Source organism: Brachionichthys hirsutus, chromosome 19, assembly GCF_040956055.1.
Source record: "Brachionichthys hirsutus isolate HB-005 chromosome 19, CSIRO-AGI_Bhir_v1, whole genome shotgun sequence".
Lineage (NCBI taxonomy): Eukaryota > Metazoa > Chordata > Actinopteri > Lophiiformes > Brachionichthyidae > Brachionichthys > Brachionichthys hirsutus.
In genome coordinates, this window is record NC_090915.1 from 11,468,627 (window position 1) to 11,489,003 (window position 20,377).

Sequence of the window (20,377 nt, forward strand, 5' to 3'; positions counted from 1 at the left end):
CTCCTTCCTCCAGCTCCGTCGTGTTTGCACAAACACGAAACGAAACTGAACGTCTGCAGAATGAAACCTGCATCCAGATTGACCTGGAACAAACCAAAGCGCCGGCTCGGTTTTGACAGGCGGACTCCGGCCTCAGTTGTGCCTTCTGAGCTGATGATTTCTCAAATGCCTGTCAGTACTGGTTTCTGAAAACTGCTGAAGAGCTCATTTCCATTTGATGGAGGCTGCAACTCGGCGGCGGTGGATGAAGGAATAATATATTTATTACTCCATCACAGGTACAAATCTGGAATTTGGAATGGTTTATATTCAAAGCTACTTATGTTTTGATATCAAAGACACTGATCTTATAGCTTGGGATTCAGAATATCCCCCCATAACACCAATTTAAAAGTGGCAGGAAGTCAGTAACTAGGCTGTGTTGGCTTTTTAGGCCTCAAGCTGGACGGTGATTATTCACTTCCTGATTACAGCAAAATCAGAGTCCATAATTTAATCGGGAGACTGTCCTTCCTCTCCGTCGGACAGCAGGGTTGCTAACATGCAGGACAGGAAGCAGGCTTTCCGCATTCCAAGGCGGGAGAAACTTTGTTTTGGCTTTGGCGCCCTGGTGGCAGACCTACATGAAGTGTGTGAGGGCAGATGTTCGCCTCGGTCTCCCTGGAGAGCATCGATGGAGAGAAGAGCGGCTCAGAACTCCAGATGGCCGGAGACGATGCACGGTGGTTTACGCTACGTCCATTCTGCTTCTTGCTGCCTTCCTTTATGTCTCTTTGTTGTATTTGTACCTCTGAGGTAGTGAACCTCGAATAGTTTTCTGGGATCATAGGGTCTCCTTTCATCGCACAAAAAGCATTCGACATGACGGAAAAGCTTCTGTTAAAACATGTTTTTAATTTGTTTTATTCCAGACTTTATTCTAAAATTCTATTAAGTTAAAGAAGAGGATGCTGGAGGATGCTCACCTGGGCTCCTGGAGGATGCTCACCTGCATGGGCTCCTGGAGGATGCTCACCTGGGCTCCATCACCTGGCAAGACTCGCCATCCTGGTCGGAGGGTTGAGGAGGCGCACCGGGGAGCTGTGGAGGAGCCGGGCGCCGATGCACAGAGCAGGAGGAGGCGCCATGGAGAGCCCGGCTGAAGTTGGTCCGACACCTGGGCGGGAATGGGAGCCTGATCAGGACGCCACGCCCCCACAGGTGAGACATATTAATACCTTGTGTGTGTGCTAATATCCATAGTACTGCGATTCTATGGAATCTGTATTTAATACGGATTTAATGACAGCGGAAACATTTTTATTTCCAGAGCAGCTTCGGCCAAATAGGTAATCTCTTCTTTGCTCGAGATTACTGTATTATTAACGGTGTTATTGTTATTTTGCATCAATTGAGTAATTTAATGTTGGTTTTATTTCTATTGGTATTGTTAAATGTCGATGATTTATGTACGAAGGACTTTCAACGGAAACAAGACCGCAAGGGCTTTTTAGAAATGCTCCTCTTAGACAGGATGTTTGACTGTACTTGTACTGTAATACATGCTACTGTTTGACTGTACTTGTACTGTAATACATGCTACTGTTTGACTGTATTTGTACTGTAATACATGCTACTGTTTGACTGTACTTGTACTGTAATACATGATATTGTGTGACTGTATTTGTACTGTAATACGTGCTACTGTTTGACTGTACTTGTACTGTAATACATGATACTGTGTGACTGTACTTGTACTGTAATACATACTACTGTTTGACTGTACTTGTACTGTAATACATACTACTGTGAGACTGTACTTGTACTGTAATGCATGCTACTGTTTGACTGTATTTGTACTGTAATACATGCTACTGTTTGACTGTACTTGTACTGTAATACATGATATTGTGTGACTGTATTTGTACTGTAATACATGCTACTGTTTGACTGTACTTGTACTGTAATACATGATACTGTGTGACTGTACTTGTACTGTAATACATACTACTGTTTGACTGTACTTGTACTGTAATACATACTACTGTGTGACTGTACTTGTACTCTAACATTCTATCTAATAAACATATTCATCATCATCATCAACTCAAAGCTTTTTAGTGCTACATTCTCCTGCAATATACCAGCTCGACCACTAGATGTCGCTACAGGCGCATCCAGAGCGGAAGACAGTCGACCACTACTGTTGATGTAATGTAATGTAGAGATTACTGCATCTGGCCAAAAGTATGTGGACACGTGTTTGCCTGTCCTTATGCTAATGAGCATGTAATTGATGTAGATCAAAATGCAACAGTGCAGTGAAGGAGTCTATTGTATGTGCTAATTGATTATCTATAAATAAAGCAAAAACGTGTATTGATCCCTGAATACTTATACCCAATGTAATTACTCACAACGAGCTGAAGCTCACATTCTTCATGTTAAATAATGAACCGTAATACGGACACCGGGTTCAGACTGTTTGAGATGGCTCAAGAACAAGGCAGGAAGACAAATGCATGAAACATGAAACATGAAACATGAAGCATGAAACATGAAGCATGAAACATGAAACATGAAGCATGAAACATGAAACATGAAACATGAAACATGAAGCATGAAACATGAAGCATGAAGCATGAAACATGAAACATGAAACATGAAGCATGAAACATGAAACATGAAACATGAAGCATGAAACATGAAACATGAAGCATGAAACATGAAGCATGAAACATGAAACATGAAACATGAAGCATGAAACATGAAGCATGAAACATGAAACATGAAACATGAAGCATGAAACATGAAACATGAAACATGAAACATGAAACGTGAAACATGAAACATGAAACATGAAACATGAAACGTGAAACATGAAGCGTGAAACATGAAGCATGAAACATGAAACATGAAACATGAAGCATGAAACATGAAGCATGAAACATGAAGCATGAAACATGAAACATGAAACATGAAGCATGAAACATGAAACATGAAGCGTGAAACATGAAATGTGAAACATGAAACATGAAGCATGAAACATGAACCATGAAACATGAAACATGAAACATGAAACATGAAGCATGAAACATGAAACATGAACCATGAAACATGAAACATGAAGCATGAAACATGAAGCATGAAACATGAACCATGAAACATGAAACATGAAACATGAAACATGAAACATGAAGCATGAAACATGAAACATAAAGCGTGAAACATGAAATGTGAAACATGAAACATGAAGCATGAAACGTGAAATGTGAAACATGAAACATGAAGCATGAAACATGAACCATGAAACATGAAACATGAAACATGAAGCATGAAACATGAACCATGAAACATGAAACATGAAACATGAAACATGAAACATGAAACATGAAGCATGAAGCATGAAACATGAACCATGAAACATGAAACATGAAACATGAAACATGAAGCATGAACCATGAAACATGAAACATGAAGCATGAACCATGAAACATGAAACATGAAACATGAAGCATGAAACGTGAAACATGAAACACTCCCAACAGTGTTTATCGATGTCTTAAAGGGTGTAGAAGACAGATATGGTGGACACTGAATGCATGTGTGTCTGCTGCCCCGTGTGTTGAGTGTGGGTATAGCCTGGGGGCGTGTGTGAGGCTTTAAAGGTGCGCACACACCTGGAACACCGAGGCTAGGGGAGAGGCAGTTGGGAGGCCGTACTTTTTGTTGACCGCTTTTACGCGCGTTTGTACACTTTGGCTTTATTTGATGGTTTATTTTCATCCATCCATCCATCCATCATTCATCCGTGCAATATACTTTTCGGACTTTGTCTATCGCCAGTACCGCCGTACTTGGGCCTCAATAAATGCACCCGTGAACGCATCCAGGATTCCGCGTCTCTGTACAAACATTTGAGCGCGTCGGATAAATACGCAGGACCCAACGCACCCCTCAGCGGCTAAAACAGGGAAGGAAGCCGCAACATTTGTCAACAAAAAAGGAGCGTGTGAAGGTCATCGCGCTGCGCACTCAGACGCCGAAGGAGCAGGCCTTCCGCTGGAGAACAAACGGACAGCCAAGTGCTTTGAAATACGAAGTTTATTCATCAGGACGCAGGTAAGCGCACCTGTTTGACGTCGAGGAGGATTCAACCTGTTGGTGCCGCCGCGCATCTTTGGATTGGGTTGAATTAATGAATGAAACTGGCGCAATTGCACTGCTGGAGGCGCCATTTCTCCGCGCTTGATGAAGGGACTCTGAAGTGGATTCAATGCGCATTTACGCAGCGGTGATGGTGTTTGGAGCCAGCTGTTGAATTATTCGATTAGCTAGGTTTTTTCTGAACGTTAAAGGAGACTTTTATGAATTTTGAATGTTTGGTCTCAAGAAATAAAGTAAAACAAAATGAGTCAAACAGATTACGAGCAATGTCCAAGCATGGAGATTCGGAAAGGAGAATGTAAATTACATCCTGCAAATGAAATTACTGACGAACCACCTGCACCTGAGTATGATCCAGGAGACCAAGTGCAGCCTGGAGACGGCGTTTCAAATGCTGGGAGTAAAAGGTCTCGGTCCTATTGCTCCTCCACGACCTCACGCATGACAATAAAGAGAAGCTCTGAGGCGCCTTAGGTCTTGGGGCTGCTGCTTTCTCCGTAATAGCCGGTAGGTCAGAGGAAAAGAAGAGTATTATAATTATTATATTTTACACGTACAGCTGTGGAGTCTGTGCGGCCGGATCACAACGACGTTACGGGGACCAGATGTTGAGATTCAGCCCCATCCTTTATCCCGCGCTAAACGTGCACGGGCAGCGCTGAAGGCACGCACAGAAAACTATTTGATCAAAATAAATATTGATTATCCCTCATGCTCTGAGCTCCTGTGAACTTCATCAGCCTTTAATAGTCTTCTATAACCAGCCAACAGGCGGTGAGCGCGTCGGCGCTCCAGTCACCGATAGGCTCGTTCTGGTCACGTGCGCGCGTCCTTATTCCCACGGAGGACTCGCGTTATAGCGCTCAGCCCCCACGCAGGGAGCGATCAGACCGGAATCACAGGACGACCAGAGGGAGTTCATGATCGGGGCTCCCCTGTTCGGACGCTGACCCGCCGCGGGGGGGTCTCTGGACAGAGGCGGGCTGATCTCCCTTTAGAATACGTATATACTCAGAAGGCGGACGCAACAGCTTCGGCGAGGTGGATGCGCGCACGGCTGACGTGCGTTATTGCTTCAAACTCTCGTGCTTTGCTTTGAACTGAAGATGAATGAATGAAAGGAACAGAACATGTTTCCAGTGAGGCGCGCACCTTTCTCTCGCGCACGCTTCTGCGGCGCGGATGAAGTGGATTCGTGGTGATGCCCCCCCCCCGTTTCCACTGACACCACTTTGGATTTTCCCTTTTGGATCGGCGCGTCTCCAGAATGGCTCGCTTCGCAGAAGATCTGCCCTCCCGCTATGGAGGAAGCGCCGGCGGCGGAGGGAGAGGCGGACCGGGCGCGGGGAGAGGGGGGGCCCGGGGGGGCCAGAGGGTGTACAAGCAGTCGATGGCCCAGAGAGCCCGGACGATGGCCATTTACAACCCGAACCCCGTCAAGCAAAACTGCCTCACCGTCAACCGCTCGCTCTTCATCTTCCGCGAGGACAACCTCATCAGGAAGTACGCGAAGCGGATCACGGAGTGGCCATATCCTTCCTGAGGAGCAGCGCGCGCGCAGCAGCGCGCACGCAGCAGGTGCTCCTGGAGTCTCCAACCTGTCCGTGCTTGCCTGGCTGCCACTCCGGATGTTTGAAACGCAGAGACACTCCCTGATGCGGCTTCTCTGTAGCGCGCCCCGCCGGATAAACGCAGCCGCCACAGCGACGTGATCTCAGGCGGTGAAAGGACCCCGACCGGCCGTTGATGCGTCCAGCTGACCCCGCGGCTTCAGTCAATAAAAAGCTGCGTGCGCGTAAACGGGTAATGCTCGGTCAGGGGCGTGGGGACGTGCACTTTCCGCGGAGGTTCCGCGAGAGGAGAAGAACCGTTTCTTCGGTTCTGCTGGTTTCGGGCTGCGGTGCCGCCTCGTCGTCTCATTTCGGAGCCCTCTCCATGGTGCTGAAGGCGCCCGCGCTCGCCGCTCCGCGCTCGCCGCTCCGCGCCCGCCGCTCCGCGCCCGCTGCTCCGCCCTCTCCGCTCCACGCTCGCCGCCCCGCGCTCGCCCCTCCGCCCTCTCCGCTCCACGTTCTCTGCTCCACGCTCGCCGCTCCGCGCTCCCCCCTCCGCGCCCGCCGCTCCGCCCTCTTCGCTCCACGCTCGCCGCTCCGCGCTCGCCCCTCCGCCCTCTCCGCTCCACGTTCTCTGCTCCACGCTCCCCCCTCCGCGCCCGCCGCTGCGCCCTCTCCGCTCCACGCTCGCCGCCCCGCGCTCGCCCCTCCGCCCTCTCCGCTCCACGTTCTCTGCTCCACGCTCGCCGCTCCGCGCTCCCCCCTCCGCGCCCGCCGCTCCGCCCTCTTCGCTCCACGCTCGCCGCTCCGCGCTCGCCCCTCCGCCCTCTCCGCTCCACGTTCTCTGCTCCACGCTCCCCCCTCCGCGCCCGCCGCTGCGCCCTCTCCGCTCCACGCTCGCCGCTCCACGCTCCCCCCTCCGCCCTCTCCGCTCCGCGCTCGCCCCTCCGCGCTCGCCGCTCCACGCTCTACGCTCCGCGCTCCCCCCTCCGCCCTCTCCGCTCCGCGCTCGCCCCTCCGCCCTCTCCGCTCCACGCTCGCCGCTCCAAATAGAAACCCCACTCCGATGATTCGAGTCACAATCACTCGCCCTTCTCCCTTCAAAGGGATTTCACTCAAAAAAAGTGTTTACGTGATGTTAGAGCTACCCAGTGTCATTTTGTGTTTCAAGATATTCAATAATGTCAGATAATATTGATTCACTTTATTTACTTATTTGCGAAAACAGTGAATTAAAATAGGCCGTCGGGTGTGAGAGGCGTTGTCATGCATTAGCCTGAAGGTCAGACACAAGAAGGTGATCTGTGAAGGACGGAGAACAACATTCGCTGTAGTGGAATATAAGAATGAGTTAGCAGCTGGCCATATTTTAGAGATACAAGTTGATCTTTCCAGTCCACAAAAAGGAAAAACCCACAAAATGATGGGTCGCAGTCCAGACCGTAAAACGAGCCACCACAGCCACCTCTCTGCTCCTTGAGCCGCGATCCGGCTGCGTAATCGGGCTACTGGGGGCCTTAATGGTCATAAACTCCACCTCCCCTCGTGAGTCATAGGCGCTCGATAGGCCCCTGACCCGCGGGCAATGACCCAGTGAAAAGGATCATGCATGCACAGAACGCATGACGGTTACCGGTGTCTGCTGTTATCCGTGTTGCATTCGAGGTTTTGATTGGTTGAATTAATTCACCTGATTTAGAAAGTGGGACTTTCAGCATTCCGTGAGAAAGCCTAACGCTTCTGTGGTGAAATGAATGCAACGCCGCTCTCAGCTGTTCCTTGACAGTCGCACTCCATTCGAGTACATGATCCTGGCTACCATCATCGCCAACTGCATCGTCCTGGCGCTGGAGCAGCATCTTCCTGCCAGCGACAAGACGCCCATGTCGGAACGGCTGGTAAGTGCTGCAGAAGAGAAAAACGTTAGTTTTAGATTCTAGGACCATCAGGCTGTGGGGCATCCTGTGTGTTAGCCCCCCCCGCTGTTTCCCCTGCAGATCCTATCTTGTAAGCCTCTCAGGGAGCCGGCTGTGATCCCTTGCTCCTGCTCCCTCTTCCCCACAGCTGCTCATCATTTGTGCGCTCAGTTCAAACCAGCATTCCAGTCGGGCAGTCGTGTTGCTCGGCTCGCCCGTCTCAGGGAGAAACCAGAGAGGCTGCTGCACACGGAGGTCAAGTGGGAGAGGAAGCCGAACGGCGTTCAGTGGAATTCAGCTGCATGCTTCGGTTGAGGGTCTTTGTCCTGAAATAGAGAGAGATCATCACGAGGGTGACTTCTCTTTTATTCGTGGGGAAAGTGAACAACTCCCTTTGAATGTTCAGCCACCTGCTCCTTCTTACGAAGCAGATTCATCCTTAAAGAGATTAAAACTAGGAAGATAAGAGGCAGCATCTTGCATCTGAGACGGTAATTTGAATGGTCACACCCAGCAGAAAACAAGGCTTCCGCCGCCTTCTCCTCCTTGAGGATGTAATGCAACAAGAAGCCTTTTAATTAGAAGAAGGGATCGGTTATAATTTATGAAGCTCTGTCGGAGGAGGAGGAGGAGGAGGAGGAGGAAATCCTGCTAATGGGACAAACAGTAAACCTAACCCCTCAATAAAAAGGCATTCCCAACATAAAATCTAAGAATGTCTCAGTGCACGTTCTGCCCGAGGCAACATAGATTCCCAGCAGTAGAACTTCATATACATTTCCAGCACCGGACTAAACAGATTAGAGCACATAGGAATTGTCAGGAGTAAGCGAGTCCTGCAAAGACTTCTATCAAGGGCTCATCACTGAACTGGAGATAGGATCCACAATGGCTTCTCTATTTGCTGCTTCAAGAAGGAAAAGCAGTCATCCCTTATCTCTCTTACTCACCCCCCCCCCCCCCCCCTTCCCTTTCACTTAACGCTTCATTAACCGCTCTCTTACCTCGAACAAAACATTCCTCCCCTGCCACTCTCATCCGCTCTCTGTCTTTCTGCAGGACGACACAGAGCCCTACTTTATTGGAATATTCTGTTTCGAGGCTGCCATTAAGATCATCGCCCTGGGGTTTGCATTTCACAAAGGCTCCTACCTCCGCAACGGCTGGAACGTAATGGACTTTGTGGTCGTCCTCACCGGGTGAGTCCCTTGCCTGCTGGGTGTTGGCTGCAGATGGAGGTCACGAGTTAGAGAGTGGCTTCTTTTGTGTGTATCTGTGAGAGAACGTGTGTTAGTCACCTATTTCCAGTCAGAGTATTGTCTGCAGCGTCCGTAGCTATTCAACAAGTAGCAGAGCTGATGATCAATGTGGAACGAGTTCTTGTTTCCAATGCTGAACTACATTATGTGGACACGCTGTACACAATAGGAGGACGCTCTGATACACAGAGCCGGGTCCAGCTATCTTTGTGGCAACAAAATGTAATATTCTAATGAGATGAAGGAATATTTTCAGGACAAGTTTGTGGTAAAACAAGCAGGGACTTTAAGTCAGAATATATTCTTCTATTGTTAGGTTCTTCTATTGCCATTCCAACACAGCGGAATAATCCATGCGTGTTGGTTGATGAAAGGAGGCGTTCTTTAAAGGCAAGCGCGACATCGCACGGCGGCATGCTGCTTGAAGCGGAACACTTCATTTCCATCATCCATCATGTACAAAGGCGCTCGCTGCTTTGAGCACCATGTGATTCACAACATTAGGTGCAACACAATGGTGGCGCTTAGCATTCTGGTCGCCCGGCAGGGTCCGAAGAAGAGGCTTGTTTGTGTTTAAAGACCTGGAATGAGTTGCCAGGTTTTGGCTATCCATTGCTGACACGGCTGGAAACAAAATGAACCATCATGCTATGTAAGTATGTGTCTTCAATTTTGGTTGCTAAGCAACCCCAATACGTAATGTGCCTCAATGTGAGTGTGTGTTGGGGGGGGGGGGGCTTCAGTGTGTTGGGGGTTGTCTACGCCATCATGCTGTGGGATCGTCGGGCTGATGGTGTCCAGGCTGAGGACACATCTCATCACATCTGGATCTGGTTTCATTCACTGGCTTGTAGCATAAATCTGGCCGGGGGGGGGGGGGTGTGTAACATGATGTTAAGAGGATTAACCAAACTTTATTGCACGCCAGGGTGCTGAAATCTCTTTCTTCTTTGTCCTCTGTCCACCGAGGGAATAACAGTCAGCAGCCAGCACACAAGAATTGGTGATCTGACTTGGAGGAAAGTGTAGAGTAAGTTGAGTAGCAAGAGAAAAAGAAATGAGCAAGGCCTAAACCCACAGACTAGCTGGTTGCTGTCAATCAGTGCTTAAGTAATTGATAGATGACAATCTCAGTTTGCTGGTTCGTGAATCAGGAGTGACTGCTCAGCATTTTTATTGACCGTACTGGCCATAAAAGTAATTTAGAAGATGTAATTGTGGCTCTGCTGTGTTTCTGTGGCATTGAACCACATTCAGTTCTGATGTTTTCATCATCTAGATTCAAGAATGAATCTAATACTTTCCCCTATTTACTGAGAATACGTATTAGCGGTGCACTTTGGTATGATTCCAGTACTTATTTTCTATATTGTATGGATGCAGCCATCCAATCAGAATCAAAGCGTCTTCATGATGGAGCTGAAGAAGCAGCAAACCTTAATCTGTTCTGATCAGGTGTTAGGTGTCCCAAATAGGAGAGTAAATCTGCACAAGGCCTAATCAATAGATCAGGGAGTGGCCAGACTCTGAGCACGACAGCATCCATGACATGAGCAGAGCAGAAATGGTGTGAATCCTCCTCTCGTTCCTTTTCCCTAGTATTTCTAACATTTACTAGTGTGACGCGTAGCGCTGTCAGAAACGCAGGGATTTACTGGGACTTAAAAACGCACGTTTTAAAGATGCAGGAGGAAAGGAATTAAATGACCCTCATTTTGAAACCGGAAGAATCCGTTCACATGAACTCATTTTTAAAGCCACGGATGGTGAAATGCAACCATTATCATGAGAGCGCAGACAGCGACATAAGACACTAAATACCATGAGCATGGAGATCAATCAGCTCGGAGAAATCAATATGCAGACGGAACGCTGCTGGAACGGTTGTTGACGTAGAAGGACAGTGCTTTTCCAGTCGGTTGACCACGTTCCATTGCAGAAGCATCCGTAGAGGGCGCATGCATTACTCCTGCTCGGCAGTAAGGGTGCAGAAGGGAATCAAACCATCAACCTGTTGAACCTTGTGAGCCGCAACCACTGCACAAGTGTCTCATGTTGCATCGCGGGATATACCTTGATCCTTAATTTATGAAATGCAGCAGTGCTTATCGGAGTGGTCGGGCCGGTCGTTCGGTGAAAGACGACTGCTTCGCCGTGCAGCAGCGTGAGAGTTGCGTGGCCTTCTGTGCCCAGGTATGTTCCAGGTCAGTGGCCTCTTGGCTCACACACACCTTGCTAAGTGTGTCGCTTCCATCTGGAATTTGTTGTACAGTTTGATCAGCTAAGAGTAGATACAAATATCTGATGTGAATATGTTCTCTGCTGCCGAATCACAGTAGAATGTTCCGCTTAACCGTGATATAAATACCCACCGTTCTCCAGGAGCAGTCAGACTACTTAGGTTGTTCGGCATTAACAGGCATTAGAGCACAAGGGATGTGCCAAAAGGCTTGAACTGAGACACCAGTTGGAGCAGGAAAGTTAATGCTACTGTCTGAACCTGAGAAAAGGCAGCAAGCTTCGTGAGTCTGCCCAAAATAACCAGTGAGGACCAGGATTAGAGTCTAATCACGTTACTGTTGCTATGTGCTCGAGCTGAGGAAGCTCTTTTTCCTGCCTGAAGTATGCCTGAGAGTGTACGCCATGAAAATATTAAAAACAGTTTAAAAAACGAATTAACACCAGAAGCTTACTGGACAAAGAAATTTGAATTCTGGGAAACACAAAAATACAGCATTGCCAGGAAATTAAGTACCTTTTAGAATCGCTGGTAAGTAGAGACCTTCCCACATTTGTGTGAGCTTCTTTTGTTGGAGCGATTGATGTCTTCTCGTGATCACGGTCAGAGCGGACACACACACACACGCACACCTGAGTTCATACAACGCTAACATCCTAAAATGTTGGAGTAATTATTAACTATCAATTGTCAACATCCAATCATGTCTTACCCTCGTGGAACTAAACGCGGTGTGTGTTTTAGCAGCAGCACGGCGCGCTGTGTGAACATCACTCCTCCGCTTCCTGCAGGTCGAGGGCCGAGTCCAGCTCTCTTGCCCCTGGGCTGATCAGGGTGTCGAATGGAAACTAGCTTCCAGGTCTGAGTCATTGTAATTTGTCAGTTTTGTTTTGATGCATGTCCATGGCATGAGGACTTTTTTGTTTTGTGCTGGGTGTCAGAATCCTCCAAATGATCCAGAGTTTCTCCTTTTAACCTCCTCTACCTATTGACCGGAGCCCCAAATGGCCTTTAACTGCCCGTGGAATCTCTATGGCAACGACAATGTAAGTCACTAAGGGCAATGATTCCACTGTTATCTCCAGGGAAGCGGAAGCCAGGTCAATTGTTTTTATCTGTCTACCTACATGTGTGATTTCTGAGCCCTGACCGTGAGTGGGCTGTGCTTGTGTCAACGTCAGAGTTGTGATGTCCTTCCGTGGTCCTCTCAGGCGACAGGTCTCAGCACAACAAGCGTCTTTAGAGTATAGTTGGAGAGAGGACAGAGGGGATGGGTCAGTTTAGCTCACGCCAGGGAGCACACCTACCTTTGAACGTCCGCCACAGCGAGGAGGCGGCCTTGTGTTTGTGCCTGTGTGTCTTTACCTGTGTGTTACTACACCTACGGACCAGGGTTAAAGAACCGGCATCGGGGTGACACATTTAGCAGATTTGACTTCAATGTTGGATTCACTGGCGATGTCTGCTGCAGTCTGGGTAGAAAACTACAGAATGTACGAGCATGCCGGCGTTGGTCCCATGCATAGATGCAGTAAGAAAAAGCAGCATGGCCGTGGGACAGTCCTACCTCAGGAATCTGTAGCCTACGGCATAAAGGTTCACTATTATACTCTCTCAACAATCTTATAAATGGCAACGCTCAGATCCTGTATTATGGGATGTCTGTACACCTGTCTGACTTTGCCCTCTGGTCATTGACTGTATGTGTGTCTTAAAATGCAAATGAGTTGTGGTTAGCCATTCTCTGACTTAGGCTCCTCTCTCTCTCTCTCGCTCTCTCTCTCTCTTGTAGAGGGGGGAGGTACAAAGTCCATAATGATGTCATAGTAGGCCTCAAATTGGAAGGACGTTGGGGTGTCTTTAAACTAAAGACACGGGTGTTTATGTTGGAAAGCCATGAACAGATGTATTTTGCATAGTATAGAACATTTTAAAGTACTAATACAACTCCCTTTCACTAAGCTAGTACGTTTTTACAGAGAAAACCCATCCATGCAAACACGATGCTGATCGTGCTGTAGCGGTGCAAAGCGACGTCCATGTCGGTGTGAGACTCTGTGCAGCGGAAGAGTCGAGACATTGAATAGCACTGACTGCAGATCATGTATTTGATGGTTACTGGTATACTGTAATCCCTTCCTGCTGTCTCAAGATATGTGCGTTATCACATCCCATTTTAAATCCAACACAGCTCACTGAAGAGTGCACGTTAATACCAGAAACCATGTGATAGTAGTAACGACACAAGCCTCATGCAGACCCTTTCAGTAACTCAAACTCGTTTTTTTTTTACTCATTTCTACACATGTTTTTGTGATGAATAGATGGTGTGCTCTCTTTTTTAAATAATATTTTTGGCATTTGCCTTTTTTAATTCATGCTTTACAACATTTAAATCACTCTTTCATGCCAGGCCAATCGATTAAACATTTGTGTTATTTTGTCAAATCAGAGGGAGAGGCTATACAAATGTTTTACTTGTGACTTACAGATTGAGTCTTACAGTCGCTGCTTTAAATACTACTGACTGGCAGTAATAAGTAGTTTATTACGTAGTTATTAGCAGCGATCCTGATGACTGAGGTATCTAGTTCAGGTATATTTAGCATCTTTATCATTAATTAACTTGCTCGTAGCATATTTTAAGAAACCCAGTTGTATTTAATACTTTTTTGATTGATCTGTGAGGTTGTCTTCCACTGATGCTATTGATCCTTTGCTCACTGCTGGAGTATCGTTGGCACCGACGGCCATAAGTGTGTGACTCTTTGCTTGTTTGTGTTTGTGCTGTGCTTGTTCGGCTTCATGCCTTCGAGGCAGCTCGCTATCCCTTCAGTGAGTGAACACAGTGTGCTTTGTGAGGGTGAGTGCGGCTGAAGCTGGAGCAGACTGATACCAGCTCTTCTGCCTCCGTCAGCCCAAAAAACAACAACAACTACCCCACAGGACCTGCTCAGCTTCTCTAGTCAGGAACCTAAAACTGATGGAGATCTTCGCCCAGCAATTCTTAATTTTGATCATCTCAAATTAATGAATACGACTTTCAATGTGCATAAAGTAAACACGCAGAACCTTCCGACTATCTGCAGACTTCGCTGCATCCACCTCATCCACCCATCATTTTGGCTCTCGTCCTGCGCTAACCCCCACAGCGCTCCAGGTGGCTCTGGAGACGCTCCCTTTCAGTGATCACCTCACCTGCTTTTATCGGTAGATCTTTGGTGCCAATCACGACCCACGTCGTATTGTTTGCCTCACGAATCACCCACTCTGCTCCAGAGATAAAAGTCAGTCGGAGCTAAATCAAGAACGATCTCATGCTTTTATTATGGTGCCTGGAGTAAAGCGGTGACAGGAAGTGCTGGATAGAGCGATCCAGAATGACACTCCACAAGGGAAGTCGTCCAGACTGCTGAGATTCATGGTCGGAGCCTTGCCGCCCAAGGCCACCATAGTGCCGAGTCTCCTTGCCAATGTTAACCTTTATTTTGACGAGGATTTGACACAAGTCACATTAGCAGTAGCATGCCTGCACGTGATCGACAAACTGTCACGGCTCACACCGAGCAATAGGCAAGCCCCTTGGCATGAATATTAGACGAACGGAAAAGCGAAGCAAGGCGACTGAGAACAACACGGTCCGTGTTTCCTATCCATCCCGTGTCTTGTCTGGTGACTAACATGACTGCTGCACCAGATGGGAGGGCTCGAGATAGAAGCCCTCAAAGATGAAAGTGGTCGCACAATAGATTACATTAATAATAACACATCTGCACCAATCAATGTGCAGCAACAGGTGTGGGAGCAGACGAGGCACTCACTCGTGTTTAAGAGCTCTCTCTCTCTCTCTCTCTCTCTCTCTCTCTCACACACACACTTCCCTTCTCTGGTGATTTTACTGCCAAGAGTTCAGCCCATCGTGGCTGAAAGTGATGCTTGTTGTTTCCTACACAGAGGAAGCTGCAGCACAGCTGAAGCAGCAGACTGGCAGGTTTCCCTCTTCACACACGAGTCAGTCTCGATAGAACTAATTACGAGCAATGTGTCACCTCCCAGTAAACATCAGATAATTTGCAGGCATAGTAGCCCAACTGTGGAAACCATGGAATATTATTATCATTTTATCTACCCCGCCTCTCAATAGACGAGGCGATTGATGGATGGTTTAAAAATGGGCAAATCTACACATTTTGCCGGCTGAATTAAAATCTTTAGTGTGTGTTAGCACTGCTGCTATTGCTGCTGACGCTTAAAGCTTTATTTAAAGGTCACAAAATACAAAATACTTCTATGAAATATCTTTGCCAGTCTTTGGTCTTATAGCAAACAGATGCTGCAGGACAGCGTCCCTCATTCCTGTCTCAAACAGATGCTGCAGGACAGCGTCCCTCATTCCTGTCTCAAACAGATGCTGCAGGACAGCGTCCCTCATTCCTGTCTCAAACAGATGCTGCAGGACAGCGTCCCTCATTTCTGTCTCAAACAGATGCTGCAGGGCAGCGTCCCTCATTTCTGTCTCAAACAGATGCTGCAGGACAGAGTCCCTCATTCCTGTCTCAAACAGATGCTGCAGGACAGCGTCCCTCATTTCTGTCTCAAACAGATGCTGCAGGACAGCGTCCCTCTTGTCTGTCTCATACAGATGCTGCAGGACAGCGTCCCTCATTTCTGTCTCAAACAGATGCTGCAGGACAGCGTCCCTCATTTCTGTCTCAAACAGATGCTGCAGGACAGCGTCCCTCATTTCTGTCTCAAACAGATGCTGCAGGACAGCGTCCCTCATTTCTGTCTCAAACAGATGCTGCAGGACAGCGTCCCTCATTTCTGTCTCAAACAGATGCTGCAGGGCAGCGTCCCTCATTTCTGTCTCAAACAGATGCTGCAGGACAGCGTCCCTCATTTCTGTCTCAAACAGCTCCATCTGAAACGCTCTAAACCCGGAAGCAAAAGTACGTTCATAGCGAGCACGCCTGCATGCACGCTACCATGGTAACCTGTGAGGGATGCTTTTAGTGCACAAGAAAACATTTTTTCGGCACGTTTTCTTCCCCTTCCTTCTCAGACCAACCGGGAGGACGGTGCTGCCTCCTCCTCCTATTCCTCCTCTTCCTCCTCTGTAGCTCGTCTTCTCTCAGTGGAGAGAAGCAAAGAGAGGCTGAGATCAACGTGCTGAAGCAGTAGCTCCTGTGTAATGACAATATCATTTAACCATCAGGGTGAACCGTTTCTACACTCTTTATGTGTAAGAATGAGACCTTTTGATCCCCTATCGGTGCTTTAAGAATGAAAGCAAGAAGTTCTCGAGTCCAATGTTTAAGAATACAAACGGTGCCGGTGTTAAGGCTCGGTGCCGGTGACCCCCGTGTTGAGCGCGTTTGTCCGGCTGCAGTGGTTTCCTTGTACGGCCTCTGCTCCTGTTCTCCGTGCTGAGTTATTGATTCTGCCGATGGCGTCAATTGATATTATGACCAGCTTGTGCTTCCTTCAGGGACTCCATGACTGGCTCTGGGTGTGTGTGGGCGTGTGTGTGTGTGTGTGTGTGTGTGTCAGCTTCTTTGCTTCTTGCGTCTCACTGGATTCTTTAACACTTGACCAGGCCAAGGATTACACCCCCCCTCGTCATATCCCTTCTGTATTCGAGTATAAATGATTAATGCATCATAGTTAAGTCCAGTGTAACACGATCTTATACATTTTTATCTCTTCTGCTCGTCATCACTTTTATTTGGGTACAAATACAAATTGACTTCAAAACTGTAGCCATTAGGCAAATATGTTGTGTTCAACTTTGCAAGTGTAAGTGATCTTCTCGAGTGCACCTTCCTCAGTCATTAATTAAACGGGTGTTTTCTGCTTTGCACAGCTAAGAGTGCTAATCCTGTCTTGCTGCTAATTTGATGCTCCGCAGCACCGTAATTATTCCCTCTTATTTAGGCAAATTGAGCAAACAAGGAAATCTGTTATCACTTTGGTGCTGCATCCAACAGACAGTTTTTCTGATTGTGAGATAGTCAGCCTGGCAATTGACCTGCTGACATATTGATAATGGGTCACTATTAATTGCTGATGTACTGTGAGGCTGTGGTAAGACAAGTGAAAGGATGACATTAGTGCTTTGCTTGAGTCAATGCTAGCTCAGCATGTCTTCCTTGTGATGAGACAGGCCTTTGGGTTAAATGTCCACACAGCAGGGGGGCGGCCGAGCATTCTGTGGCAATCTCTGCCCGTTAAAAGCTTCTTGGAACAGTTCAGTTGTTTTTATATAGTCCTGATTAAAAACATCAACACACAACTAGCCTTTAGGATTATGGTTCGTTACTGAGTTTGATCATTTATCCTTCATTTACCTGCATCATTTGTGGAAACCTCACAAAAAGAGACACAAATTACCAGGCATGAGGGGAATACGTCGCTCTCCTCTCTCCTTCGTCTCATCTGTCGACTCTTTGATCAATAAGAAGTGGAAAGTTGTCCACTTCCAAATTGAAATGCAGCCCTTTTTGTCTTTTATTTGAGCATCCACAAAGTTTCATGACCCAGCAGTTCTTCTGTAATCCTGCTCATAAATAAACTTGATCTCCTTTCCTTGAGGTGATCTTTGAATTCTTCTTCTTCTATTTATTTATTCTTTTCATGAAAATTCACAATATTACACCTGACACACTTTCAATACTTTGAACATTTCATGATTATAAAGGAGCAGATAGAAGAATTGAATTATTTTATTTGTCTGCCCCCGCCTCATCATTTAAAACGATGAAATCGCAGCACGATAGGATGGAAGATCATGATCACGTTGCACATGTGATATCACCATGCACGATGATAACCGCTGTCATCTACATCCCGACACCTTGCTTTCCGTGTCTCCCACCATCCCTGAAATCACATTAACTCCAGAGAGAAGCAGGTGTACTGTGAGCGGTGTGACGCTCGCAGCGTCTCTGGGGAGCCCAGCTAATACTGGAGTGTAAATGGAAAAGCAAGTGGCCCCTCCTCCCTCGGCAAAGACAAACTGGACATTTGTCCTTCAGTCCTTCTTCAAAGATGTTTCGCGTCTTCATCAGCACAACAAGCCTTTGAATAACTTAAATTAATTGTTTGACGGAAGAGGCCTATTTTAAACTAGAAAAGCACTCAGAGCGCAGACCTCCGCCGAGCATCTCAGTCTCTCTTTATTGTGATTAACACCAAAAAAAATGGGCCACATTTATTTTATCTATATTTTTAGATAACAAACCTTTATCAATCAGATTCATATTGATATCATTATTAGTTTAGAAGTTATTCACTAAAAGCTCACTTTCAGTAATGTTGGATTCTTCAGGATCTAGATCCAGAGCTTTTGAAGATACAACAAATCTGTTTGTCCACTACTAATTCCACAGTGTCTTGGTAAAGGCAGCAGAAACAGAACCTCCTTTGTGGAGAGATAGCATTGAAAGTGTCCAAAAACAAAATCATTTTGTTGTGAATTTACCCCGATTTCAACTGGATCTGGTTCCTCAGGTATTAAAGTTAGAACTAGGGAATACGAGACGACACATAGAACGGGAGAGCCTGAAAATCCTGACGGAACAGAGAGGATGTTCTGGCAGAGAACTGTCCAGAGAGGCAGGAGCTGATCAGGTGAGACGTGTAACAGGTGCGTCTCGTTCAGTTCAATAATGCCTCCGCAGGGGCAGAAATCTACCTGCAGCAACGGTCACCATAGCAACCCTCACAAATGGGTTTTAATGTTAAAATGTAATGGTTTTTCCTGACCTCATTCTGGATCAGATCCAGAGGACTTATCAGGATTTGCCTGATAGTTCATATCTTTAGGACTGTGATTTTTGGTGAGTGAATTGAACGCACATTTTACAAGATACAATTCTTTTGAAAAGGCCTCAATTATAAGTAAATGGGACATTTCGGATCACGAATCATATCCCCAATCTGGATCCGATCCGGATGAAATTCGGTGGTAAGATAGATGCCCCCACCCTACATGACGGTGCCAAATTCCTAATTAACCAAAAATATTTAGGAACATATTTTGAAGCTCTATTGACTGCAATGTTACCTAAAATTTCAAAGTGATTCAGAATCCAGGATTTTTTCTGGATCATCACCAATATTTAATCATCTGTTCCTGGTAATCATCTGTTAATCATCTGTTCCAACGTTTCCTGTAAATTTAATAAAGTTCCGTGCACAACATTTTGAGTTATCTTGCTAACAGACAGACAGACAAACAAACCAACACAGGCGAAAACACAACCTCCTCGGTGGAGGTAATAAAGATATTAAATAAATTTATAAATTCTACAGATTATGCCATCCCTACCCAGTATTGTGTCCAATGACCCTAGACTAGATCAATACTTCTATAGGAGGATATTCGGAGGGTTGTCTCTTCCTCACTTCCTCCAGAGATCACAGCAGGCACAAACATAACTAAAAAGTAAATAGTAAGAATAAGACAAACGCTCCGTGCACCCATAAAGAAATCCACCTTTTCTGATCATGTGGCCATTTATTTATTTAATCTGGCAGAGCGTCCTGGAAGAGCGAGGCTCGGATGGATGAAGCATCCAGCTTGGTATCCTCAGAAATACAGCCGACGGCTGTAGGCATGTGAAGACTGAGGTGTGTTTACCTCATTTCCATGGCAACGGCATGTACAAATATTTTATTTACCTCCTGAGTGAAGTAGGTTTTTGTTTAAGCAGTCCTTCCTGGAAGACAAACGCGCTCACACAGTGGGAGGCTGTAAGGGGGGGGGGGGGGGGGGCTTTTACTCACTGCAGCTGATTTACTGCTGTGTACTCATGCTGCATTAGAAAAGGCAGTAAAGAGACAGATGGGAGTTGGAGGAGAGTAATGAGGGTAAGAGATCAAGGCTGAGCGAGAGACACAGACGTTCAGACACAGGGAGAGAAGACGGGTGAAGGGATGGATCAAATGGAACCATTATGGCAGCGATTAGCGGATAGGAGGAGGAGAATTTCACTAATGATCTGGAGATGGATCTGACTGGGTTGGCAGATATAGACCAGAATATCACTTAAAGAGGATGAATGCGTGTGTGCAAAATGAACACAAACTCGAAGCAAAAGTTCACGTTTATTGCTCCTGTAATGCTGAGACAGTCGAGCACGTGACGTGAATTTTCCCTTTTGATCCTCTCTTAGAAGGATGATCGTCTTTTGTCCCTATCTGACCTCTTCTCATGCATAAACGTACTCTAATAACAAGCCTTGTTGTGGACAAACGTCCAGTTGA

General features: G+C 46.7%; 1 protein-coding gene across 1 annotated transcript in view; it reads left to right on the top strand.

Moving 5' to 3' along the window:
• Window positions 1-5,413: 5,413 nt before the first annotated feature.
• The window catches only part of LOC137908940 (voltage-dependent N-type calcium channel subunit alpha-1B-like), an 86,855-nt gene continuing 71,891 nt past the window's right edge, over window positions 5,414-20,377 (top strand). Inside the window, exons 1-3 of the mRNA XM_068753371.1 lie at window positions 5,414-5,676; window positions 7,489-7,594; window positions 8,672-8,811. Of these exons, the coding sequence (XP_068609472.1) occupies window positions 5,414-5,676; window positions 7,489-7,594; window positions 8,672-8,811 (509 nt within the window). The remainder of the gene's footprint in view (window positions 5,677-7,488; window positions 7,595-8,671; window positions 8,812-20,377) is intronic.